Raw genomic sequence first — 26,996 nt, 5'->3', positions numbered from 1 at the left:
CATCTTGCACAGTCTCTCATGCATTTTTGATTGTACACAGGTCCCTGAACCCCTTTATGATATTCTTTTATTTTAATTTTCTGTTCTGCTCTCACAGGGTTCAATGCAGGAAGATAAAGTTGCTGATGAAGGAGCCCTCTTACCCCAGGTGTCTGTTTGGGTGCTGAGTGAGTGTATCGGTCCCGCTGTGAGTGTGTGATGGTGAGAGGAAACCAATACTTCCTCCCCCTTCAATGCCATCAGCGACTAGAGAGATTACATTTAATAAAACCTTTTATTTTTGAATTGAACTCTGCTGAATACATACTTGATTTGCAGGACAGTCATCAAGTGCATTGGTGGCAACACAGTCAAAAGTCACAACACATGCAGGTCATCTGGTCATATACAGTATGTTGTCTTCAGTGTGTGCTTCACAGGTTTGAAAATAAATCACCATCTGATGAAATAAAGCAAAATATGTAGCATAACCGTGAGTCACGTGTACAGTATTTACGGAGAACCATGTATCACAGTATACAATAGAGAGGTAAGGAGGAGAAATCAGGCACAATAACGCTAGAACAGGAATGCGGGATTATCAAGACAGGCACAAGTCAAATGTAGATATGAAGTTCAAAAATTGTTCGCGTGTTGTCACAGTTATCTGTGTGCTCAGGGCTCAAGATAGTCAATATGTCGTCTGATCCATATGATCAGTTCTGACTGAAGTAATTTGTTTGAAATATTTCAAAAGTTTTCAGACATCAAAGTATGTAGTAATTAAATGATAAATATCCTCAATATGAACTTTTAACTAAATCAAAAGATGTTTTGCGAACTTTAAAACAAAATGTTCTGCATTTTAATATGACATGAAGTGGGTTTGACTGGTGCATCCTGGGAAATACAGCTAGAACTACTGCTCAGGGGCAAAGATGTAGTCTAGAGCCTGTCTCTCTGCTGCAGCCACGTTAGGATGCCACAGGTCCACACTGAAGATAACTCTGGGACCATCTTCAGCTCCCCCTAGAGGACAAATATAAAGATGTTGGTAATATAGAAGACCACCAAGAGTTGAAAGGGGTCATATGATGCGATTTCAAGTTTTCTTTTTTATTTGGAGTGTTACAAGCTCTTGGTGCCTAAAGAAGATCTGTAAAGCTGCAAAGACTAAAGTCCCATATTTAAAAATATATTCTTTATAAAAGTTAAGAGTCAACCACTCCCTCCTAAAACAGCTTGTTTAAACACACCCCATGGGCCCAATTTTAACGATCTAAATGCAAAGGTGCACTCAAGGCGTGTCCAAATCCACTTTTGCTATTTTAACGACGGAAAAATGGTCCGTGCGCCAAGGCACATTTTGGAATGGGTTGTCCCTATTCTCTTAATAAGAAATGGGCCTAACGTTCATCTCCCATTCCCTTTAAGAGTGAAATGCGCTCGCGCCATGGCGGATCGCTATTTACATGTTGGAATTTGTTGGTGGAAAAGCTGAACGCTTCATTCCAGAACAGTTCAACCCAAATATTCAGATGTGTGCAGCACATTTTATGGAGGACTGATCCTGGGAGAGAAGACTACAATGAGGGCTGTTCGGACAGTCTGTAAGTAAGTTTACATATTTGAAGGATTTGCCACTGATGATTCAAACGTGAGTTTTGAGCAGTGTAGAATTCCAGTCCTTGCACCCCCCTGCTCTGCTCATTTTCTATGTTTCTCTTATCACTTCAGATGTTTGTTCTATTGGAACGTAAGTGCCCTGCGAAGTGGACATCATAGGATATTCCGCCATGATTCCAGTTCGAAGTGAACGTATATGTTCCATTCAAAGTGGATTGAAGTGTGCGAGATGTGAGTTTAAATCGTATTGATTTACAGAGGTATATGATGTCACACTTGTCTGTGTGAAAATGTTGCGAAGCGCAAATCTGTGAATAAATGTTCTGAAGTGAGGTGAATTCCAGCAGATTCCCCTGCTCAGGGGGTAGGGAGCAATGAACACTGTGTAGGGACCATGTCAAAGGGAACACAGTTCGTGCACAGAGCTCACTTATAACGAGCTGATCATCTGAATCAGGTGTGTTAACAGAGAGATGTGCAAAATGTGCAGAACACAGGACTGGAATTGAGAACCGCTGGTGTAGAGCTTGTTGTTTGTCGTTTCTCTGATCAAATATGCAGATATAATTTTGTGTTTTCGATGCACCTCAATGCATATTAAAAAGACAGTATAAGTCATTATAATTAGTAATTATGTCCCCACTGGATGCACAAATGGCGTTTTTTATAATGGGTTTTATTGTTATCGTCTTGTCACGCCGTTGTTCTGACTGGGACATACATCACAGTATGACAAGGAGCGTAACATTTCCATCGCACTTTTGGTATTTGGCCAATTACAACGGACTGGATAGCTGGCCAATCAGAGCACACCTCACTTTTCAGAACGATGAGCTTGGTAAAAATCGAAGCGTTTCAGAGGGCGGGGCATAGAGGAGCAACAATAATGTTTGAACCTTAAACCACATAAACTCATTTCATTACACCAAATACACAAAGTAATGTTCATTTTAGCTGCATCATATGACCCCTTTTAATATAGGTAAAAGATCTCTGCCTGTAGTTATTTGTCTCAATTTCTACTCTGGTAATCTCATTTTTGTGTCCTACAGAGTCAGAAGAGTCTACACTATTAAAAAAAGAAGGGTTCCAAGAGGTTTTTGTAAGTCCATAAAGAATCATTTGGGTTCCCAAAGAACATTTCTGTTAAAATCTTTTTTATTTTTTATTTTGTGTAAAGAACGTTTTGTTGAATGAAAAATGTTCATGGATGTTAAAGGCTCTTCACAGAACCATACCAATAATGAACCTTTACCTTGTTTTGTTTTACTAAGATTATACTCTCACAGTCTCAACAATGTCTCAAAATCCAATAGAAATATAAAGATATTGATATGAATGCATACATTTCCCATGTAATTCTTAAATATATATTACAAATATGTTATAGAATCAATAACCATTTGTGTTGACTTTATTTAAAGGGATTTAAATAATACATATTATATAATACTGGATTAGTTGAGTTACATGAAACATCTGATTTTAAAAGAAACATCTCTGACCTAGTTGAGACAAATATGAAACACAGCTACAGAAGCATCATACTTCTTCAAAATTATCCATATGCTCCATCAGATTTTTCATGTAACACTCAACTAATCCCGCCTTACACTTATATAGGCCAGGACTTCCACTGGTGCCTCCTCAGAAACAAATGTGTGGCACACTTTCTTAACTGAGACCTCCATTTAGCAAGTAAGAATTTTGTCTTTTTCTACATTTTCAGATTGCCTGTTATCTTTATTGATGTTATTATTGGAGCCCTTTTTTAGCTTCAGTCATTCAGCATGTTATGATTAATGAGGTTTATACAATGTAGTTCTCTTGCCGTTATGGGAGATGGTGTGCAGGAAGGAGTCATCCACGAGGAGGCAGTGTCCCTCTGACCAACACTGAGGCTCTCCGCCCACCACCAGCTCACATTGAGCAGGCGTCTGAAGACCTGGCACAGAAACAAAGTCATTTCACACTCAAAGAAATATGACATTATGTTGGTATCTTATTTCCTGTCCCCAAATGTTAGTGAACACAACATTGCAGCATTTGTACATTAATACAGATTTTCTGGCCTTATTTCTTTTACATTTCTTTATATTTCCACAGTATTTCCCTTACATTACCTCAAATCATTTTGGAGCACTAAAAGTAATCAAGGAGTCTGATTTTTTTAGGATGAATCAAAATTCTATTTCAAGTCAATGCTGTCGTTTTGTATTTTTTTTTATTAATCAAAGAATCCTGAAAAACTTGTATCATTTTTTTTCCACATTGATAATAATAATAAATGTTTCTTGAACTGCAAATCAGCATCTTAGAAAGATTTCTGAAGGACCTTGTGACACTGAAGGCTGGAGTAGTGATGCTGAAAATACAGCTTAACCATCAGAAGAATAAATTACATTTGAAAATATATTCAAATTGTAATCATGTTTGTAATAATAAAAACATGTAAAATATGACTGTTTAAACTGTATTTTGTATGCATGACCATAAGAGATTTCTTTTAAAATCTTTTAAAAAAGCTCCCTGACCCCAACAGTAGTCCTGTGTGGAAGAGTTTTCTGTTTCAGTGTTATGACTTACCCAGATGACAGCGCAGACGTGTGTTTGTAGGGCCATAGACCCCTCCCAATGTGGCCCCAGGACCCAGGAGCCAGAAGCCAGCTGATCCCAGAGAGTTACTGCTGATGAAGGTTCTGAGAGAGAGGAGCGTTCGGTATGTACACGGACACGCACGGCAGTTCCTGGCCACACACACTCCAGCACTATAGAGCGGGAACACTGTCTGGCCCTGAGAGATCAACACAGGAGCTCATCATCATACATGCATAAGCACATTCTCTGTCTATTCTCAGCCTTAACTCTGAGGTTGTGTGTCTATGTCCTGCATTTGTATAGCCTGATTATTATGAGAGAATGATGAATTGAATCCAAACAGAGAGGGCAAGAAGGACAGCCAGAGAATGAAAGAGTCTTGGTGAATGTGTGTGCTGGATAAAGTAGAGTGATGATGAACACAAGTGAATTAGGACAGTTTTAACTAAAAATAAAAAAAATCATTATTTACTATTTCTACCTATTCTGATCAGCTGTACTTGTATAGTTTGTGAAGATTGATACTAATCAAATAAACAGATTTTACTGTGATTTTCACAGTTGTCTCTCTGACCCATTGAAATTCCTGAAATATCTTTGTATGTTTAGTCACCTTTGGTCCTTGGTAGCTCCACCCTAGCTTTGTTTCAATCCCCCTTTGGTACACAGCTTGGAACTCAGCAAAGATTATGGGATAGCTGGCCTCCAGAACCTCGATGTCATGACGATGAGCATCCCTGGGAAAGAAAGGTATGCTGGGAACATCTGGGAGGTAGAAGAGATGAGGCTTCTGAATGGATGGCCGATCATTGATCCTGGCCTAGACAGCAGCAAGGAAGATGTGGAAGGACAAATAGTGACACAAATGTTGAGACACATCACAGATATTTAGGAAAAAGGCTCAAGTTATTCTACTTTTCCCAGCTCTGACCTGATTGCGCAGGCCCTTGTGAATTCGCCCCATGCCAGCCCAACTGTAGCGCTTGGCATACTCCTGTAGTGCTCTATACAACTTCCTGCTTTCTGCAGCAGCCTCAGTGGGGAACGGGGCGTGGCTCAACACTGGTGTCAGGTAGCTCTCTGTGCCCTCCTCTTCCTCCAGCGTCTCCATGTTGATGGCCGCTGATGCTTTAGGTGCAGAGTGTCTGGGATCAACCGTGCAACGGCTGGATGAGCGAGAGAATGAGGACCGGCCAGAGCCACTTTTTAACATACCAGAATTGGATGGTGGGTCAGAACCCATGCGGTAGCAGTACCAGAGGAAGAGGAAGAGGACGGTCCAGAGGAGCCCGCTGAGGGGGGGACCTCCCATCAACGCACATGGGGGAAGCGGCACCAAGTCCAGAGACCAGGACATAATGCTGAGAGAGTGAGCTTATAGAGAAACAAAAGAAAAAAAATATATATTAAATAGTAATGAACTTCATGAACTTCTTAAGTCCTTGTGACACAATACTTTCTACAGTGTGAAACCAATACACTTTGACTTATTTCCCTTTCTTCATGTTTAATAGCTGAATAATTAATATGCAGCAGACCACAGATAATGAATATTAATCAGTCCGAGGCTTCAATATCGCTCGCTCTAATGCATAATGTTTCCTGCTGCAGTCAGTTTGTGTGTCGCCTTCATTCTCAGAAAGTAATCTAGAAACTAGTAATCACGTTGCTGAAACATTGCTCACGATGTCAGGAGAGAGTGTGCCGACGGAAAGAACCGATTTTTACCGAACATTGCAAGTTACCATTCGGACACTTGCAGCGCGATTTTCTTTAATTTTGGGGTGTTCTGTATATGTGTGTTTTCTTACCGCTTCTCCACGTCTTACTCAGTCTCTTTTTCCCCCGTCGTTCTCACCACGTCCTTTCTTCCTCTGTTTATCTGCAGCCCTGAAAATACAGTAGATTCCGCATTCATTGCTTTCGTAAGGCTGGAAGAACGACTCCTCCTTCTTTACGGAGCAGAACGAAGATGTTTTTATTACCTTTGTCCATGTACTGACGCATCTGAATCAACCAGGCCCTCGTTGCTGGGTTGTTAAGCCTATTTGAGAATTGTATGACCCTTTCTTGCTGTTAGCCGAGAGCCGAAGGAGTAAGTTTCAGCACCGAGACACTGGACAGCTCCTATGCAGAGCGCCGTCTACGTCTAGTGCTACTGCAGTTCAACCACTGTGTGGCGCACGTGAGGTGGACTCAAAAATACAAACCAACCAACACCAGCCTGTAGTGAAGAGGAGTCTGACCCATTCAGTTCTTTCGAACAGTTGGTCGATTAACTAGTTCTAAGAACGATTCAGTGATTATTTCATCTCATCACGTGGTAACTGACATCACGGCGTGAAATTTGTCATTTGCGTTCGGAAAACGTTACAGTAGAAGATTTTAATCAATCAAGTATATAATCAATGTGAATCTAGCCATTATTGTTGCTAGTTATTATTCCATTATAATCTTATAGGTAAAGTATAGAAACGAATTTGCCTACATGCTGGAATGTACAAAACTGATGAGAAACATATGGTCAGACATTTATACAGGGCCTTTCTTTATAATAAATCAAGCAGGAGGCCTCTTCTCTCTAGGGAGGTATTATAAAAGTTTGACTATGTGGAACCGCCCCATATAAGGAGATACCACATAACATTCACAACACATCTCCTTGCAAGGAACTCTCAACTTTATTTTCCTTGAAATAAAGTATTTTCTTCTGAGCAAAAAACCCCAGACTGAGTGTGCTTCTTCAGAGAACCGGCAGACGACACTACAGAAACAGTAAGTTAATTCTCACAGGTAGTTGTCACTGAATTTCTTCAAAAAATCCAACTACCAATTTAAACGAGAGAATTTGCTATTGTTCTTGACACAATTCCAAAGAGTGTGATGTTACTTAAAAAAAATAAAAAAAAAAAAAAAATAAAATAATATATATATCAGAAGAAATAAGCATGGATAATCCTTGTGGAAATATTTTTATTTTAAATTGTTGATGTTTTAAAACAACAGTGTAGCAATGAGGTAATATCTCTTGATTAAAAGCATGGAAACTGCTTTTTTGTATCAATAACAGAATCAAGGATGTGTCTTACAAAGTTTACTTCATAGTATTTATACTGCTAAGCATGTTTTGGAAATATTTAAGCTTAAGTATATTTATATACCTGTGAATTTGGTCTAGAAAAAGAAACTATTTAACCCCCCAGCATATTATACATTTGTATATTTTAGGAAAATACCATATACATGAGAAGATGGGCTTAATGTAAACCAAAATTTTCTAATTTTATAAACGACTTTAAATTAGTCCTATAATTAAATATCTTAGAACAAACCATGGAATGGTTTGAAAGTTTTAAACGTGTAATACTCTGAAAGTATTTCCTTTCTTTTTCTTTTTTTCTTTTCTTTTGAAGTTAATGTTAGTATGGTCATGTTAATATGTAATACCTCTTGTTTTTGTGGCATTTAATTAATAAAGCATAAAAAAAATTACATTCAAAAACAGTAAAATCACAACCACAGTAAAGTCATGTGCACATTTAGTTGTTTATTGTGTTATTAATTTAGTTTGAGGCCTTAAGTAAACTCATAATATCATAATTAATAATCTAACGGTAATTTAGAAGTACATAATACACAAAAAATAATTTAGACTATGTAAAGACAAAGAAAACAAATGTGTTTCATATGTGTGGGTGAAACTCATTTTCAGCAGGCCTATAGATTGGTTAAAGAATTGTTCAATCAGATTCGTGCATACTGACCTGTTTTGTGAATCGATTCATTAAAAGATCCGATTCAGTCTCTCGTCCGCCTGCAGATGGACAGAAACAGACAAAAACAAACGAATAGAAAAACTGTCTAGAAGATGCTAAATGATTGTTCCTGTGGATCGAGACGGTTATTTTCTTCGTAGGATGTGAGAATTAAATACTCCCACTTGATTTTAATTCAGATTATCAAATGATTAGTTAAAATCTGTTTGTTGTGGTATTTGTTAGTGAGTATGCTGACTCGAGAAGTGCTCTGACAGGCTCAGTCTTATTTATGAGTTGGTACATTTAAAAGATTCGACTCACAGAAACGATTCGGACATCGCTCATTGACAGTCAACACGCCATCCATACGGAAGGAACTGCCATCTATGTCTGCTCAACGCTCACCTGCTAGCCTGCCATAGGCCGAAACGGACAGAAATAAACGAATTAAAAAAAAAATACAACGAAGAACGGACGCAAACTGATTTATTTCCTTGGAACGAAGACGTCATTGCCTTCTCCGTGGGTTCGAATGGAACACTCGTATCTGACAATAACCCGGCCGGGAGCGTTCAAATGATTGTTTAAAATCCGTTTGACGCGCCGCGCCAGTTGTGGTATTTCGGAGGGAGGTGTGGGAGCGAGAGACGCGCAAGAAACGCAGCAGCGAGAGCGGTGCTAGAGAAACACACACACACACACACACACACGAAATATCCAAAGAATCACCAGCAAAAGGAAAGAAACGGAGGATTCCATTTGACGAACAGAAAAGAGAAACTGCGTATTGCGGGTGCGTATTTGTTCTGTTTCCCTCTGACAGACAGTGGTGTTTTGGCGAGCTTGTTACCTTGCGCGACATCCACCTGCATAGAGATGCAACGGATGCGTTCATGAAATCATTCTAAACCATTCACATTATTCCAATACTGCTTTGCTTCAGAAAGAAATGCAGGTTTATTCAGTCTAGACGGCTTGCTAATGCGTTTTGGGGGGGAATGGGCGTCTTGCGTCATAAGAGCAGATGTTTTTGAAGCAGATGAGGAGAAGAGCGTCTGAATAAATTATCTGAACGCTGTGCCCGCAGTGTCAGCAACATCATCTGCTCGCATATTCTGTCGTGGTTACCATTAGTGTGGGTATTATAAATTAATGTCGAGCCGTTATATGTTTTCATCTTCCTCTAATTCATTTGTATTATGAACCCTTTTTATCAGCATCGGCGTGTGCGGTAAATACTAAATGAGGCCACTAGCAGACCAGATCTGCTCTCTTCTACCTGTCTCTCGTGTGAGCGGTGACATCATTGATCACTGAACGTGGACACGTCAGGGGCCGTATGTCTCGTGCGCTGTCAGGCCTTGAGCGCCACGGCGGGGCCATAAGATTTGATAGACGACAAAACACCCGATGACTTTAGGGAATATTTTATGAGATGACGCATTTCTGCAGTTTCTTCTGAACTTCTGAATTAAGGAACTGCCATGTTTTTGGCCCTTATATATCAGTAATTGTTTTAAATTGCAGTGATAAAAAACTAATTCACCAAACGAACTCATATGTGACCCTGGACCACCAAAACAGTCATAAGTAGCATGGGTATATTTGTAGCAATAGCCAACAACACATTGTATGGGTCAAAAGTATTGAATATTCTCATATGACAAAAATGTATATAAAGTAAAGATCATGTTCCATGAAGATATTTTGTAAATGTTCGACTAATATAAAAACTTAATTTTTAATTAGTAATATTGCTAAGAACTTAAATTGGACAACTAGTTTTTTTTTTTTTTTTTGCACCCTCAGATTCCAGATTTTCTAATAGTTGTGTCTCAGCCAAATAGCGTCCTATCCTAACAAACCATACAGCAATGGAAAGCTTATTTATTTAGCTTTCAGAGATATAGGATTATCGTTTTTGTGGTCCAGGGTCATATTTAACTAACACTTTAGCTTTAAAGACGTAATAATTTGTTTTCTTTCTAGCGTCCCTGTATTTTCCTATTTGTTGAAATAGGAAGTTTAGGCAGTTATATCGAAGTACTCCATGTTTTAAAACAATAGCTAATAAGCTGCATAAACCATGATTTTTGTACTTAGCAGTGTTTTAAGTATCGTAGAGGGACTTTCTCAATTTAGAGAGCTTTTGATTGGACAGAAATCGTCAGTGACTTACACTGATGTTGAAAAGTTTGGGGTTGGAAAGACTTTTTAAAATGATTTTAAAAGTCTCTTATGTGCATTAAATCTGCATTATTACTGTAAAAACTGTAATAATGTGACACATTACTACCATTTTTAATAAAGATTTCAAGATTTTTCAAGATTTTTATTTTATTTGTCACATATACAAAATTATATATAGCATATGTAACCAGCAGTGAAATGTGATTGTAATACTATTATATAGTTAAATACTATTATATAGTTAAATACATTGTAAAATGGAATTTATTCCTGTGATAATAAAGCTGAATTTTCAGGATCATTACTCCAGTCTTCAGTGTCACATGACTTTAATCACTCTAATATGCTGATTTGATGACATTTTTAAGTATTATTTGATGAATAGAAAGTTCAATAACACAGACCTTACTTGAGATTTCATGCTTTGACTTACTGTCTCCCAAAACTTGAATCTTCTCCTTTTTATCCTTCTTTCCCTCTTACTACTTCTTTTTTTTTTCTTGTTTTCTTGCAGCCAGGCTGTCCTCTCATATTTGAAAATGGTGTCCACAGTTTTTGCTGTGACACTGTCTGTCACACTGCTGCACCTGGCTTCAGGTAATATGCACATACTTGTGTGAGTCTGCCTTTGTATGTTTAAATATTGACGCGAGGTGAATGCACTTAATATATTTAGATAACTTTACAATGAAGCTATTTAGAGGCAAGAAACTACGTTTGACAGTTCAAGGGGCTTTTTAGGTGCATCTTTAGGGACGTCAGATCCTGAGGCTCCTCCCACTGTGACATCCAGTCCCCGCCCCTTGGGAGAACTCATCCATGCTGCGCTTCTGAGTAAGGAGTACCTGGGCCACACCCCTGGTAGCAGAGGTCAGTCCTTTATAATGAGCACGACTGCATACATTTAATAATAAACCAGATCTATGTAACCGCTTTTTACCATAATCTAAATCTGGCATTTAACTCGCAGGTACAACTACTAACCCGACCCAGGCCGTCCCGTCCATCAGAGAATCAGATCCCGCCTCCACAGTGATATCACCAGGAATCCTCACCACCGCAGTGACCTCATCTGCTGCACCTCAAGCGGGCCAATCAGGTTTTGGGAGGGCCGTGACATCACCACCAGCTGAGGAAGAGACCACAACCACTCTAATCACAACAACAACAATAACAACGGTGCACACACCAGGTATCATAACCAAACCAACAAAAGCACATGACAGTTGGAGATGGTTCATTAATTTCCAACATGAAGCTCTAAAACGCCACAGATGTCCCTCAGTGGGTCTCAGACCATTCAAATAATTTCTAAATAATATTTGATGGTTGCCAGGACAGATTCCCGAATACTTAAGTATTATCTTGAAAAGTTTTGAAAACATGCTAATTGTAAACATGCAAATTTGCCAGTAGGTTCATATAATTTTTCTTATGTCTGAGTGATGAAAGAATTCATGTAATTTGAAAGATGTAGTCACTCAGGGTATTCTGCAATGAAAAAAGGATTGACCCACAGTTTGGCCCACATGGACCTCTCTCTCTCTCTCTCTCTCTCTCTCTCTCTCTCTCTCTCTCTCTATATATATATATATATATATATATACGTATATAATATTTAAATCTTTAAAACTTTTAAACTGTCTTTCCAGTTCAGTGCAATGCCAGTCTGTCAGGAATGGAGGGAATAGTCGAGTCCCCTGATCCACTCTCCTCCTCATCTCCCTCTTCCCCGCTGGAGTGCACCTACAGCATCACCGTTTATCTTGGATATGGTGTAGAAATACAGGTGTGATGGTTTCACCATTATCAGAGTTTCCATTATAACCTCAGAAATCCTCTCTCTATGTCACCATGGTTACTGGCTGTTAACATAGCTAATGCATCTTGTTGGCATTTGCATGGGCGATGCCAGTCTAATGAGTTCAGAAATCTTTGCCCTTGATACAGTCAACATCATTAACTGGTGTTATGGTAACACCTGTCTGTTTTAAAGGTGAAAAAAGTAAACTTGTCCAAGGAGGAGTCACTTACCATTCTGGAGTTGGGTGGGACGGCGCCTGAGCTTTTGGCCAATGAGACGCTAATGAGCGAAGGTCAGGTGATTCGCAGCTCAACCAACCAAGTGCAGATCCACTATAAGAGTCTGAAGCAAGCCAATCATGGGGTTTTCAGCTTTCACTATCAAGGTATTTTGCTTGTAACAATGATTGAGACTACCGTTCAAAAGATTGGGGTTGTAGAAAAATATATTTTGCTCACCAAGGCTGCATTTATTTGATAAAAAAATACATTAAAGCAGTTTTGTTGCGTATATTATTGCAATTTACGATAACTGTGTTCTGTTTTAATGTTATATAAATGTATTTTATTCCAGTGATGTCAAAGCTGATTATTCAGTAGTCCTTCAGAACTTCATCTAATTTGCTTGATGGAATTTAGTTGCTCAATACACGTTTTTCATTATTATCAATGTCGAAAACAGTCGTACTGCTTAAAGGTGACATATCAGGAAAATCTGACTTTTTTTCATGTTTAAGTGTTATAAGCTCTGGTGCATCTACTAACTCGTGAAAAGAACCACCCAGTAAATTTTTTGATAATCTTTTCTTTGCAAGCTTGTGAAGAAACCAGTTGTTCAGATTTTGTAACCCCTGCGACGTAGAAAGGGGATCTTATTATAACATCACCTCCCCATAATCTGCACGTTTCCACCGACAGCGCCATCTTTGTGTTTTAGCAAGCGACAACGTTGTACAAGTTCTAACAGCATGGCAAAAGTTTGAGCAAAGTATAATAACTGTTCTGTCTTTGACTGAAAAGAAGAGCACATAACACTATTTAGAGTCCCAGACTCAGAGGAGAAAAGAGAGCAGTGGACTTTGAGTTATGTACTGTATATTACACTGCTGTTGCCACAGAGATCTAGCTAAACATGCAACTTCTTTCCCGTCTGTTTATCTTCACAGATACCTTTACTTAACTGACTTTTTTTTAAACTCTTGTTTGTTTTTAAAATAAACTTGAATATATTTGACAGTTTAGGTATAATAAGACACAAAAAAGAGAGCTTAGCTTAGTGCTCACATGGTGTGTGGCTTTCTGTGCATGTAATTCTAATGTGCGCGCTTAGAAAACAGTATATATTAGAAATGTAAACTTATATGGTTGAAAACTTATGATTTCAGCATGATAAGCTTAAACCAAACATCGTATCTGAGGTATGAGGTGTAAAGACACAGTCCTATTCTGGAAAAGGGGGCGGGGAGTTAGCAGCTCATTTGCATTTAAAGAATAATGCACGAAAACAGCCTGTTTCTGCTTCCACTCAAAATAGGCATTTCCAAAATGATAAAATACATGATCTGTTTGGTATTTTGAGCTGAAATCTCACAGACACATTCTGGGAACACCTGACACTTATAATACTTATATAATACTTAATACTTTTGTGGAATCCGTGATACAGGTTTTTTTTTATTTTTTTTAGGATTCTTTGATTAATAGAAAGTTTGAAAGAACAGTACTTATCTGGATTAGAAATCTTTTAACATTATAAATGTCTTTACTGTCACTTTTGATACATTTAATGCTTCCTTGCAGAATAAAAGTATTACTTTCTTAATTAATAACTTACTGACCCCAAATCATTTGAGCTGTACTGTAAGGGAAATGTAAATTGTGTGTTTTGACATAACAGGACTAACAGAGCTTTCTTGTTCTTTTAAAAACTCATCCCAGCGTTCCTCCTGTCCTGCTCGTTTCCTCTCTCCCCTGAAAGTGGTGGAGTGACTGTCACTGATATTCATCCTGGAGGTCAGGCTCACTTTCATTGTGATCCCGGCTTTGAGGTCAGAGGTCATGAGGTTGCAACCTGTTTGAATACCACCCGACCCAAATGGAGCACCCCAGAACCCCAGTGTGTGGGTGGGTTGTGTTTTTCATTCCGTTATTTTGTTGTTTTTCAGTATCTAAGTTGCTTGAAGACATTTTTGTTTAATGCCATGTGTATAAGCATTCTCGTGTGTTTTTGCATATTAAAGCTGTATCTTGTGGAGGGTGGATTAGAAATGCTACTGTTGGACGCATCCTGTCTCCAACCCTCCCCTCTGCAAGTAACCATAGCAGCGGCAGCAACCTGAGCTGCCATTGGCTGCTGGAAGCCAAGGAAGGCCACAGGCTCCATCTCCATTTTGAGAGGGTGGCTCTTGATGAAGACAATGACAAGTGAGAGTTCAAGTCTTCATTGATCTTGTGTATTAAGTTAATTCATGTGTATCTTATTTTTGATTATTTATTTTTGTACTAATTTAGATTTTTCTCTACACTCATGTAGTAGCAATACTATATGTATTTAGAAAAAGTACAAGCTATACAGAAGTTTTCTGTTTAAGAATGAACACCAAATTAGATCTTCTTCTCTCTCCAGTATCATGATCTCAATCCTTCCTGGATCATTTTTAATGTCAACACTTTTCTTAATGTTCTTTTTCGTTCCCTCATCCCTGTCCTAGGCTGATTGTGCGCAGTGGCAATAGCTCTACAGCTCCTCTCCTCTTCGACTCGGATCTGGATGACGTTCCAGAACGAGGCTTTGTGAGCGAGGGAATGTCTCTGTATGTGGAGCTCACGGCTGATTCCTCCTCCATCCCACTGCTGCTGGCTCTCCGCTATGAAGGTAAGACAATGTGTTACACATTTAGCGAAACATATTTCATTACTCTAAACCATATATCACTATAAATTAAAAAAATAAATAAATAACGTCCTTCCCCTTTTTCCCTTTTCCTCTTTCAGCCTTTGATGGGGAACACTGTTATGAACCTTACCTGCCTCATGGGAATTTCAGCAGCAGTGACATCACCTTCCCTCTTGGGACTGTAGTTACCTTCTCATGCTCTCCTGGTTTCATCATGGAGCAAGGCTCAGGAGTTATGGAGTGTGTTGACCCCAATGACCCTCACTGGAATGAGAGTGAACCTGTCTGCAGAGGTGTGACACCACATATTTACAATATTTGGCATCACAGGAAAAATACATTTTAAAAATAGATATTAAATTAGATTTTTTTTAATGTAATATTATGTCATAGAACTGTATTTGTAATTAAACTATTGCAGCCTTGGAGGAAAAAACAAAGTCTTACTGACTTTAAATGTCTGAATGGTGGTGTTGTTAAGCCATTCATTCACAAACTGCACAACTATCTACTCATCTTTATTAGAACTGTCAATTTACTAGTGCAGATTCTACAGAAAATATCCTTGTAATGCTAAAGTGGTTTATTAAAGTTGATTCAAAAATCTTCATTAAGTAAATTTCGAAACAATTTTCAAATTGTACCTACTGGGGTTTCAAGGAACGTACTCGTATAATCAGTCTGGCCTAATAATGTGAAAGCTGTTTTAATAATTCCTTCTCTTTCTCCTCTCAGCTTTGTGTGGCGGGGAGCTCACGGACCCGGTGGGAACTGTGTTGTCTCCTGACTGGCCACAGAGCTACTCGAAGGGGCAGGACTGTGTGTGGCAAATACATGTCAGCGAGGACAAGCGCATCGAACTGGATGTACAAATGCAAGTATATCTATTTGATTGTAACAGTTTGTGTTTAATTCTGTTTTTGGTTTAATTCCGTATTTTAAATATATATTCCCATCACTTGTTTGCAGTTTGAACATCCGTCATAATGACATTCTCACGCTATTTGATGGCCATGATCTGACATCACATGTGATTGGACAGTACCTGGGCTCAAGAGAAAGGTTCAGGGTTGTATCAGGAGGTTCAGAGGTCACCATTCAGTTTCAGAGCGATCCTGATGACTCCACATTTATTCTGAGCCAAGGCTTCCTCATTCACTACAGAGGTACATGTCAAAGGGGTTGTCTTTTTCTGTATCTTTTGTGGTGTAGCTCACAGTCATGTCACTTCATTTCATTCCGTGCAGAGGTGGAGCCAAATGACACGTGTCCTGCCCTTTCGCAAATTGAGTTTGGCTGGAGCAGCTCCTCCCACCCGTCTCTGGTGAGAGGCAGTGTGTTAACCTATCAGTGTCAGCCTGGCTATGACATCGTTGGCTCTGACATCATCACCTGCCAGTGGGATCTCTCCTGGAGCAACAACCCGCCGACCTGTGTGAAAAGTGAGCTTTGTTATGTTTATCTTCAGGGCACACTGATTTATTTACTGTTCCCCTTTGTTTAGTAGACTCATCATTTACCGGTTTGAATATTTGATTAATACTGTCTTACTGTTAATCTCTTTTTCCTCCTGGCTTTGATGTCCCTCTAGTCCAGCAGTGCCCTGATCCAGGAGAAGTGGTCAATGGAGCACGCTCAGTACATCCAGAGTCTGGTTTTGCTGTGGGCACAGTGGTACGCTTCACATGTAACCAGGGTTATCAAGTGGAAGGCCCGAACCAGATCTCCTGCCATGGCAGAGACACCGGCATGCCCAAATGGAGCGACCGCAGCCCAAAGTGTGTCTGTGAGTACATGCTATTTATTTTTGTGCACGCCATGACGTATGTGAGGGATTGTGTATGGTGGGAGAAAAGTTGAACATCTCCACCCCCTCTCCTTAATTCTGTATGGATTTAATTCAGAAGTTTTTTTAAAATGATCAATATTAAAAATTAGGGCTATGCATTCATTCATAGATATGTGCCCCTGGATCACAAAACTAAGTCCTAAGTTGCTGGGATATATTTGTAGAAATAGCCAAAAAACTTTTCTTTTATGCCAAAAATCATTAGGATATTAAGTAAAAAGATATTTTGTACATTTATATAATTATACCGTTAACATATCAAAATTTTAATTTTTGATTAGCAAAATGCATTGCTAAAAACTTAATTTGGACAACTTCAAAGAAAATGTTCTCAGTATTTAGATTTTTTTTTTCCGCCTCAGATTCCAGATATTCAAATAGTTGTATCCCAGCCAAATATTAAATATTTATATGATGACAATATTTATAGCTTATTTCAGCTTTCAGATTATGTATAAATCCAAATTTCCAAAAAGATTTAGATTTCAGATGAATGCTGTTAAAAACATCACCAAAATATTTTAACTGTTTTCATCATTGATTATTTTGAGAAATGTTTCTTGAGCGGCTAATCAGCGTAATAGAATGATTCCTGAAGGATCATGTGACACTGAAGACTGGAGTAATGATGCTGAAAATATAACTTTACCATCACAGGAATAAACTGCAGAGACTTCAAAAACACTTACAAGCCCCAAACTTGTGAATGCTACTATATGCAGGATAAAATATTGCAGAGACAGCTAAACATTAGCTCCCAAGTATCAGATTTCTGTCTAATGTACTAACATCTATGCCACCAATAAACCATATTGCCCTCTATTTTTCTGCTAAACAGTAAAATACGATCCATGCCCAAACCCTGGCGTGCCTGACAATGGCTACCAGACTCTGTACAAGCACAGTTACCAGGCAGGAGAGACACTGCGCTTCTTCTGCTATGAGGGCTATGAGCTCATTGGGGAAGTCATCATCAACTGTGTCCCAGGACACCCCTCTCAGTGGAACAGCCCACCACCCTTCTGTAAAGGTATGTGAATGTGAACTAGTCTAATACACAGAGTTGGCCTTTCTATCTGAAGAGTCTGAAAACATCATGTTTTATTTATTTGCAGTGGCCTATGAAGGGCTACTCGACGATCATAAATTGGAGGGTAACGTTGATTATCATTGTTAAGTGCTATTCATATTGGTTTGATAATTTTGCCCACTATGTCACATGATGATGTTCATGTTATTAATCTCCACTCTTTGCAGTTTCTCAGTCATTAGAGGCCTCTCATCAGATGCTGAGCGAGAACATTGCATTGGCCATTATCCTGCCAATCATTCTGGTCATCCTTCTGATTGGTGGAATCTACATGTACTATACCAAGTAAGTTTGGCATGCTTGTGTTTCTGAATGCTTTTGTTTTGTGTTAAAGTTAACATGAAATCAAAATCGGCCCTGTTATTATAAAATATGTACTTTACAATGTGAGTGTTCCCGGTCTTATTTTGCATATTATTTACTATTGCACATTATTTCAAAGAAAAAGTAATTATTGGTGGCTCTTGGGCTGAAAATTTGAAATAAGTAAATAACACTCTACCGTTTCCTAACCCATTTCCCTATGGATCAAATCAAACTTTCCTTGCATTTGATACTGAAATGCATCACATAACTAAAGCAGAATGACTTTCCAGCGTTATTTCTTGTTGACTTTAAATTCCAGCTATTTTCCCTGAGTCTTGTCAAAACCTTCTTCACAGCTGTTCCTTATTTAGCTCTTCTGCACTAACAGCTCTCTGGTCGTCTCTTCCTGTCTCTCTCAGCGTGTGTAGGTGGCAGTGGAAACCGTTGTTCTGGAAGTCTCTCTCTCACACCCACTCTTACAGTCCCATAACGGTGGAGTCTGACTTTAACAACCCTCTCTATGAGGCAGGGGTAAGACGCTCACAACCTAGTGGAATTTGTACTTATAAACTGTTCGGATGTGTAACTGAACACCAAGAAATCTAAGATATTGATTTTCTCTTTAGGGAATCATAGTCTGTTTGCTATCTTCGATCTTGCTGATCTTTCAGCACAGCTTCTATCTTATTTTATTTACAGAAACATATAGATGCACTACCATTCAATAGTTTGGGACTAATGATTTTGAAAGAAGTCTCTTGGGCCGTGGTCACACTACACTTTTCATTCCATTGACTTCCATTCATACGCTTGAAAATGTGTCATACCAGAAAAGCAAGCCTGTGCAAAGATATTTCTAATTTTGCTGCATAGCAAAGTTCAAGCTCTGTGAACTCTGGCCTGTGGATTCGCATCATGTGATACCATCAGCAGATCGATACACCACAGCATGACCTTCTATATAAATCAAAACACAACATACATTTAAAACTGCAGCGCTGCAGGAAAGTGGAGTAGATTTTATGTTTTGACATTTTAGATGTATTATAATTTGTTAAATAAAGTTTTTAACAAGATTAGGCCAATTTCACAAGTTTGCATGTTCAAAGTCTATATGCTGACCAAAGGCTGCAGTTATTTGATCAAAAATACAGTAAAACCAGAAATATTTTTTCAAATAACTATTTTCATTGCAATATATTTTCCAAAGCATCATTACTTCAGTCTTCAGTGTCACATGAACCGTCAGAAATCATTCTAAAATACCTATGTGTGTAGAAAACAGTTCTGAAGCCTAGCTTCTTTTTTTTGGTCAGCTTTTTTCAGGTTTATTTTATGAATTGAAGGCTCAGTCATAAATGTATTTACTGTCACTTTTAATCAGTTTAATGCACCTTTGCTAAAAGTATTCATTTCTGTTTTCTTTTCTAAAGCAATGAAATCATATACTGACCCCAGACCTTTTAACAGTAGTGCAGATGCTGCTGTATCATCATATAAATTTGATCAAAAATGGCATTTTCTATCTTTTTGTCGTATGTAATGTCACTTTATCCTTATTATATTATATTCATTATAATTGTACAAAAAATAAACAATGCTGCTTGGCTTTAGATGATGATTCTCCATCATATTTGCTAGTGAAGTTTGTTTCCCTCTCTGATTGTAGGACACGCGAGAGTATGAGGTGTCCATCTGAGACAGAAGTCTTCAAATGAAGCTGAATTTTGGGTGACTGAAAAGAAGAAAAGAATGGATACTGTTATTTTTCTCTCTCTCTCTCTCTCTCTGCAAGACATTCATTTGTTTTACTCAACTAATGATGCTACATTAATCCCACCCTACACAGTCTCTCTCTCCTCCCTCTCGGTCGATTCACTGATGTATGTTTATACCAAGTGTGAGTTTGCTTATGAGTTGATGCAGGTGCCTGTGTAGTATGCTAGTGTGTGTTTACATGTGTGTATGTTATTGGCTGTATATGTACATCAGAGTAATGAAATACTGAAAGTAACAACAAAACAGTTGTAAGGACATACCGTGAGTATGATTTCCACAGTCAGGCATGTTTTATAACAGAAGGTCTGGTGCCTTAAGGACTGTAAAGAGATGGAGTGAAAGAAAGAGAAAAATTGAATGGGGAGAGAGAGAGAAAGAGAGAGAGAGACTTTGACAAAGATAAGTACACATATACGTATATAATCTGAACAAATGAAAACTATACTCTCACGCGCCCATGTTTGTATACAGACACATGGCCACACATTCACACGCACATATACATGATGACAAGAACATCTTGAATGTATATATTTTGATTGAATATTGAGTATACATGCAGATTCAGTGCCAAAATACATCCCATAATGTGACGTCACTTCATGTTTCACTGGTTGCCATAGTATTTCTCACATGATTATGTAATAATGAAGACAATGCCAGCATTTCATATTGTTCTTTGCTGTTTCTTAAGAATCTATTTCTGCTTGATGTTGAATGACCATGTTTCAGAGGAGCGGAATGTCCTCTCGCTTACGGCACGCGACGATTGTATATTTTACCGCTTCAGCTTAGGATTCATGATCAATTATACTTACTGTCATTGTTAATCAGAGTTGATGTTGTTGCATACGCACTATGTTGAGGAAAATATATATACAGAAGAAAAAAAAAAACTGCTTGCTGTGATGCAGTAATTGAACTGAAATGCTTTTTATAAATTGCATATTTTTATTTATTTATTTATTTATTCATCTCATGGTTTCTTGTTAATATGCAGTGAGTTTCGTCTTTTCCACTGTGCCATAACCAGAGCCCATGTTGTGGAGGGCTTTGGTGCATTATAGTATTACTTGATTGTTATTTATTTATCAACATAATATACTTGTCATGAAGACATTTATTTCCTGAGATTTAAGATTAAATAAAAGTCTCTGTTGGATGGTGAACGTGTCTTTCATAAATTACATTTTTATGGATAATAGATACTAGTATGTTATGATATTAGAAACAATAGATAGATAGATAGATAGATAGATAGATAGATAGATAGATAGATAGATAGATAGATAGATAGATAGATAGACAGATAGACACAAGCTATAAACATACACACATTTACGTGCTTGTGTGTGTAAACACAATCATACGGTACATTAATTTATGTTTTCCACGTTCCCAAGACGGATTTTATATATTTTAATTTAAACTACATTTTGTGTCACAGATGAAAACACTGACCTCATAAAACTGGCCTTTGCGATTGGCTGGATTCAGGGGGCGGGACTAACTCGCTTGAATGACGTTGAAGTTGGCCAATCAGTCGACGAAAGACACTCCTTTCGAGGGGAAGCAGCCATTATCAACCCACAACAAGCACGAAAGAGGAAGAAGACACCCTTACTGCAAGTCAACAGAGGAAATTATGATTTGGTGAAAAAAAATCATGACAGGCTTAGTGTTATAGATGTAACTGTCCGTCGCGAATTCTTTATATTTTGAGCACCTTATCGTGGGGACCCAGCTCGGTGAGTGTCGCTCGTAGACAGTCAGGACGTTACTAATGTTATCAAGAGCTAGCTCATGGGCTAATGAGCTTATCAGTATAAGACACAGGCATCATATTCACTAGACGTATTATGTGGATCTGTTTCTCTTTAACCGTCGGTTGTCAAGTTATTAAATGGTTGGAAATATATTTGGTGTGGTCTAGACGAGGATTAGCGAGATCTCTCAGCTGGAGTTAAGATTTTACTGAATATGTTGACCTAATTCTGTCCGTTTCCTCTGATATTAGCACAGAAACACATCTGTGGCCTCCCCAGTGGACTGGACAGATATTCACAAGCCTTTGAGTACTACTGAAGTGGTGCTGTATTTCACATATGTTTTAGTTTTTAAGGAGACCCCAGTGGGATCTTTATGTTCTCTAGAATGACGGATGATAAAAGCATTGCTCTGTATTTCATAATTATGTTTCTGACTTTCTGGATGCTGTCTTTGTGTTTTCGGATATCGTTACAGTGGTTGTCACAGTTTATGACTGTGATGGTGGTTTATTGTCACCTTGTTCGCACATATCTCTGAAGATGTCAGAACATTTATTAATTTATTTTGCTCTCATAAAATTTTATGTCTTCTGTACATATGTGAAATCCTGTGAGTAATCACTAGAGATCGCTTTGATGTCCAGACGGCTAAATTTACTTTTAAAGGAATTGTTCAGAGTCAGACAGAAAATGCTTTTTTACAGTATCATAATTTACTGTATATTTTTAAAAAAACAACATGTATGAGTTTTTGGAGATATTTCTGAACAGTCTTTTTCATATAAGGACTGGGGCAGTCTGGCATCCGAAATGATAAAAAGCATATAGTTAAAATAATGATAAGTATCTATGTGACTTGTGTGCACTATTCAAATCTTTTGAAACCATGTGATCATTTTGAAATCATTTAAAATAGATGCTCTTCACTGGAAATGTTGCCCTTCAGTGGGAAACTGTTTAAGTTGAACTTAACAACTGGATTGGTTTAATTCAATGAATATATGAAGCATTCAGACCAGTTTTATTAACTGGATCAACTGATTTACTCAAAATATTAATTATTGATCCCACACAAAGTTTCTGTTTGACTTTTAGAATTTATCTGAATATAATGCATGATTCGTGTGGATAATTTTTTTGTGATGCTTTTTTGCTGTTTTTTGTCTCCAGTCCAGTTAAATAACATGAATGAAAACAAGTATATTCTTTAGAAAGTCTCCTTTGGTGTTCCATGGAAGAAAGAAAATGATATCCATTTGTAATGACATGAGGGTGATGAAATATTTACCAAGTATTCGAGTTTGGATGAACTATTCCTCAACCGCTGCATTTCAGAATGACTCAGTTCTGTTTAAAACATCTCATAACATTGTGTTTGTGGGCTCTATATGTTTAGGCAGCGAACAAGCAGTATTTGGTTTCTGCTCCCCTGATGTCTGCCGAGGCATCTGGTTCATCTGGCAGGAATGTGGTGACTGTGTCCGGTTCTGCCTCATCATCCTCCAGCCATGCTGGGGAAGAAAAGGCCGGCAGGAGCCTGGCGGGGAGTAAGTATGTCAAGCTCAACGTGGGGGGAACTCTCCACTACACCACGGTCCAGACGCTCAGCAAGGAGGACAGTCTGCTCAGGAGTATTTGTGACGGAAGCACAGAGGTCACCATAGACTCAGAGGGTAAGAAAAAGCAGGAGAATGTGGTGTTATACACTACCTTTCAAAAGTTTGGTGTCTGTAAGATCTGATCTCATCATTATCGAGTCTTTACATGAACAAACTAAAAAGACTGAGACAGACTAAATCCAGATGTACTTCCTAAAGTTACCTGAACAACTATCTGCAGGTGTACCTAGGACAAAAGCTGTTTGTTACCCCCGTTCCCAAGCGTTATTCTACAATAACAGATGCAGAAACTAGATCAGAGATGTATATTTAAATATTTCTTGACTTGTTTTAAGGCTGGGTGGTACTGGACCGATGTGGGAGACACTTTTCCCTGGTGCTGAACTTCCTGCGGGACGGGACAGTTCCTTTGCCGGAGAGCACACGGGAGCTAGAGGAGGTGTTGAAGGAGGCGCAGTACTTCAGGCTGCAGGGTCTCGTACAGCACTGCCTCAGCACATTACAGGTGAGAGGAGCCTCTGGAGCGGGTCTCTAATATAGCAGGTCTATAGAGAAGTGGATTGCTGTTTTGAGCCAAGGAAGGTGTTTGACTGCTGGTCTGTCACTTACTAATGGCTTGCTTGATGTTGATGCAGAAACGCAGGGATGTCTGCAGGGGATGTCACATTCCTATGATCACTTCCGCCAAAGAGGAACAGAGGATGATAGCCACCTGTAGGAAGGTGAGATAACCGAGCAGAATATTTACTTCCCCCGTGGACCAAAACAACACAAGATAAATGATATCTCTTTAGACTGCATTGTACCGGTTTTGCCTAGATTTTTGCCCAGATTCAAAGTCTGGAGGAGTTAGTGCTTGTTGCCAGAAGCTAGAGCCAGTCTGCAGATATTGGTCAGCTGTGAAAGTTGTGTAGTGTACAATGTGAACAGACATGATTTCATCCTGTCAAGCTGATTTTGGAATGCATGTTATCTTTTTTTGTCATGCATCTCCTAAAAATGTGGCACAAGTTTCTGTTTGCATTTGTTGCGTCAGAACCACATGAAAGTGTAGTAGTGTGTAAATTATTAGTCATGGTAGACCTTATGAAGTATATAATGTCCAGTTTTGCTCTCTAAACATTTACAGAGTTGCCAAGTGTATGATGCCTGGTGTTTTAAATCTCTGTATAGATGTTAAAGTAAGACGTACAGGCGTACAGTTCTTTTTTATTTGGGGCAATTTTGCTACATGTTCTCTTTCAGATTTCACATTCAAGTGTTTATTTTATTTTGTTACACTTTTTTTTAGTGTCTATAGTTTAGCTCATATTTAATTGAATAATGCACCATTTGCATATTTAAACAACATTTCAGAATATGTTTAACACAAAATAATATGAATAAAATACATATAAATAAATACCTATGATTAATTAGCTGGAGAAGTATGGTGATATCTATTCATTTTCATCTGTGGTGTCTTGACTTATGACATTAAATGTATTCCAGCCTTTAAGGCCTGCTTTATATGGGCATGTAGTATGGAGCTCTGATGAAAATGACATTGAAAATAATAAAAATGGCAATGAGATTTTTGTGGTCTTTGTTTCATAAATAATCTTGTCCTCATTACAGCCAGTGGTGAAACTGCAGAATAACAGAGGGAACAATAAATACTCCTATACCAGGTACATTCAGCCTCTACCACCTTCTCATTTCAGGAAGCATATGAATCATAATGTGACTTTACTACTACTATATTATTCTGAATATAAATTAATAATTGTAGTCATACACACACAAGACATGTGGCTCTTGTAATTATGACAGGTTACTATAGGAAGTAGTAAGAAAATTATATTGAGACATTGAAATGTTCCTGTCTGAGCATAGCACTAGTAATGCCAAGTTCATGGGTTCATATATAAAAATATGTATGCTAAATATGTAAATGTCAATGAGAAGTGCTGTTTTTCCATCAAATTGACCCTGTTTTTCCATCAAATTGCCCCTGTTTCCTCAGCAACTCTGATGATAACCTTCTGAAGAACATTGAGCTGTTCGATAAGCTGGGGCTGCGCTTTAATGGCAGAGTGCTGTTCATTAAAGACGTGTTGGGAGATGAGATATGCTGCTGGTCTTTTTACGGCGAGGGACGCAAGATTGCCGAAGTCTGCTGCACCTCTATCGTTTATGCCACTGAGAAGAAACAGACCAAAGTGAGCAAAAAGGGACTTGAACGCTCTCGTCTATGTGTATAAATGTGTTTTCTAACTTCATTTTTTTTTTTTTCTGTTCACATAGGTTGAGTTCCCAGAAGCTCGAATCTTTGAGGAGACACTCAACATTTTGATCTATGAAAATGGGCGAGGCTCGGGTTCGGGAGGCATGGCCCTGCTGGAGTCAGGGGGCGTCTCGTCGCCAGGTGTGGGCCAGTCGGAGGAGGAAGGGGCAGGTGTGGGAGGCGGGGATAGGAGGGTGAGGCGTATCCATGTGCGAAGGCACATTATGCATGACGAGAGAGGTCATGGACAGCAGACTGTCTACAAAGACTGAATCAGAACGATACAAAGACACTGTACTACCAGTATGCATGTGAACAGTGGAAAAGTTGAGGTTGAGGAAAGAAAGACAACTTTGGTATGTTTAGTACTGCACTGAAATGGGAGGGGCGGGGTGTGGGGGGGGGGGGGTAATTATTGGCTAGTTTAGAAATAATACTGAAGTTACCACAGTGTGGTACAGTTTTATTTTCTTTCTGTAAGACATATTTACCTTTTTCATTTTTTGTCAAATTTTAATTTATTATTCAGCTAATTTATTGTCCAGAATTTTCACTTTTTCAAGATTCAATGTGAAATAAGTGTATTTTTTTGTTTTGATTTGTTTGTATGGGCCGTGTGAAAGTTGATCTTTTGGTGATTAATGGTAAACTGTGATGTATGCTGACTTGAAAGGTACATGGTGGGGGTGTCGTGTTGTCTGGGACTGTCAGGTCTTCTGGGAAACTGACCAAATGTGCAACGCTTGTTGTTGCTGCCATTGATAGCAGGAGCTCCAGGTTTTAACATCCTTTTTGGAACATACAAGGAAAACATAAGTAAATCATTTTTCACAACTGTGCCTCACCATTAGTGTTTAACATTTTCAATGGGCATGTTGATATTTATAAACCTAATATTGTGTTGGTTTAAAAAGAAAAAGATTGCAATAGTTTCTAGCATTATGTACATTCTAAAACAGAAGCCTGCAGAAAATATATATATATATTTCAGGGTCATTTCTAGACAAACATTGCTTCTTTGAATCACACTAGTAGTTACCACTACGGTACAAATCCCTTCATAAAATGAGTTATGTATTATTGACAAATGTAAGCCATAAATGTATGCACTCACTGTTCTAGACCAAAAAACACCCCTTAATTCTGCCAATTAAACTAGTATATGTGGAATGCCGTCAAGATATTGTTTTGGAATTTTATTAATCAACTGGAATTAATATTCCATTAACATTTTCAATAAAAATGCTTTTTGGTAAAAACCCTTGTTAAGTTATTTTGTCTTAAAAATAGCAAAGAAAGCCTATTTCAAAGCAAGAGAATCAGTCATAAAAAGACAATAGGTTATAACCGTGTCAAAATGAAATTCATACCAGATGAAGGATGAACATGTTGAATACGAAAAGAGTGAGAGTATCTTTTTTTTAAAATGGAGCATATAAAGTAGCTTTTTAAGACTTGTCCAGCAACT

General features: G+C 38.3%; 3 protein-coding genes across 7 annotated transcripts; 2 read left to right on the top strand and 1 right to left on the bottom strand.

The window, feature by feature from the left end:
• Positions 1-218: 218 nt before the first annotated feature.
• LOC113046872 (aspartate beta-hydroxylase domain-containing protein 2-like) lies at positions 219-9,446 on the bottom strand. 3 transcript variants are annotated; one of them, XM_026207948.1, is made up of 8 exons: positions 8,812-9,446; positions 7,968-8,017; positions 6,015-6,093; positions 5,135-5,577; positions 4,817-5,023; positions 4,192-4,399; positions 3,437-3,550; positions 219-1,008 (listed from the first exon to the last, which is right to left on the bottom strand). In XM_026207948.1, exons 4-8 carry the CDS (start codon positions 5,558-5,560, stop codon positions 899-901), a joined length of 1,065 nt encoding a protein of 354 aa, XP_026063733.1. In that variant the 5' UTR covers positions 5,561-5,577; positions 6,015-6,093; positions 7,968-8,017; positions 8,812-9,446; the 3' UTR covers positions 219-898. The 3 variants fall into 3 exon arrangements, with proteins under 3 accessions (XP_026063733.1, XP_026063732.1, XP_026063731.1); XM_026207947.1 differs by lacking the exon at positions 8,812-9,446 and adding an exon at positions 8,283-8,373; XM_026207946.1 differs by lacking the exons at positions 7,968-8,017; positions 8,812-9,446 and adding an exon at positions 6,189-7,034.
• On the top strand, positions 8,298-21,043 carry LOC113046871 (seizure protein 6 homolog). 3 transcript variants are annotated; one of them, XM_026207944.1, is made up of 19 exons: positions 8,298-8,754; positions 10,670-10,748; positions 10,893-11,021; positions 11,122-11,343; positions 11,804-11,940; positions 12,148-12,340; positions 13,893-14,078; positions 14,195-14,378; positions 14,666-14,829; positions 14,949-15,143; positions 15,586-15,724; positions 15,820-16,016; positions 16,098-16,292; positions 16,442-16,636; positions 17,538-17,729; positions 17,815-17,871; positions 17,957-18,074; positions 18,515-18,626; positions 19,765-21,043. In XM_026207944.1, exons 2-19 carry the CDS (start codon positions 10,691-10,693, stop codon positions 19,792-19,794), a joined length of 2,703 nt encoding a protein of 900 aa, XP_026063729.1. In that variant the 5' UTR covers positions 8,298-8,754; positions 10,670-10,690; the 3' UTR covers positions 19,795-21,043. The 3 variants fall into 3 exon arrangements, with proteins under 3 accessions (XP_026063729.1, XP_026063728.1, XP_026063730.1); XM_026207943.1 differs by having other exon boundaries at positions 8,299-8,754; positions 10,666-10,748; XM_026207945.1 differs by having other exon boundaries at positions 8,300-8,754; positions 10,666-10,748; positions 17,815-17,853.
• Positions 21,044-21,437: 394 nt separating this feature from the next.
• Positions 21,438-26,787, top strand: LOC113046870 (BTB/POZ domain-containing adapter for CUL3-mediated RhoA degradation protein 1). The gene is made up of 7 exons (XM_026207942.1): positions 21,438-21,622; positions 23,040-23,316; positions 23,598-23,767; positions 23,898-23,984; positions 24,880-24,932; positions 25,268-25,463; positions 25,549-26,787. Exons 2-7 carry the CDS (start codon positions 23,076-23,078, stop codon positions 25,798-25,800), a joined length of 999 nt encoding a protein of 332 aa, XP_026063727.1. The 5' UTR covers positions 21,438-21,622; positions 23,040-23,075; the 3' UTR covers positions 25,801-26,787.
• Positions 26,788-26,996: the final 209 nt, after the last annotated feature.

Source organism: Carassius auratus, chromosome 28, assembly GCF_003368295.1.
Source record: "Carassius auratus strain Wakin chromosome 28, ASM336829v1, whole genome shotgun sequence".
Taxonomy (NCBI): Eukaryota; Metazoa; Chordata; class Actinopteri; order Cypriniformes; family Cyprinidae; genus Carassius; species Carassius auratus.
Note: the sequence above shows the minus strand (reverse complement) of the source record. Positions and strands in the feature narration are given on the sequence as shown.

Coding starts and splice junctions, on each gene's coding strand:
- LOC113046872 (XM_026207948.1), bottom strand. CDS start 5,560: ATGTCCTGGTCTCTGGACTTGGTGCCGCTTCCCCCATGTGCGTTGATG. Junction 5,024..5,134: donor ACAAGGGCCTGCGCAATCAG/GTCAGAGCTGGG, acceptor GCTGCTGTCTAG/GCCAGGATCAATGATCGGCC. Junction 4,400..4,816: donor GGAGCTACCAAGGACCAAAG/GTGACTAAACAT, acceptor TTGATCTCTCAG/GGCCAGACAGTGTTCCCGCT.
- LOC113046871 (XM_026207944.1), top strand. CDS start 10,691: ATGGTGTCCACAGTTTTTGCTGTGACACTGTCTGTCACACTGCTGCAC. Junction 11,022..11,121: donor CCACACCCCTGGTAGCAGAG/GTCAGTCCTTTA, acceptor TTTAACTCGCAG/GTACAACTACTAACCCGACC. Junction 16,637..17,537: donor CCGCAGCCCAAAGTGTGTCT/GTGAGTACATGC, acceptor TCTGCTAAACAG/TAAAATACGATCCATGCCCA.
- LOC113046870 (XM_026207942.1), top strand. CDS start 23,076: ATGTCTGCCGAGGCATCTGGTTCATCTGGCAGGAATGTGGTGACTGTG. Junction 23,768..23,897: donor ACTGCCTCAGCACATTACAG/GTGAGAGGAGCC, acceptor ATGTTGATGCAG/AAACGCAGGGATGTCTGCAG. Junction 24,933..25,267: donor AATAAATACTCCTATACCAG/GTACATTCAGCC, acceptor CTGTTTCCTCAG/CAACTCTGATGATAACCTTC.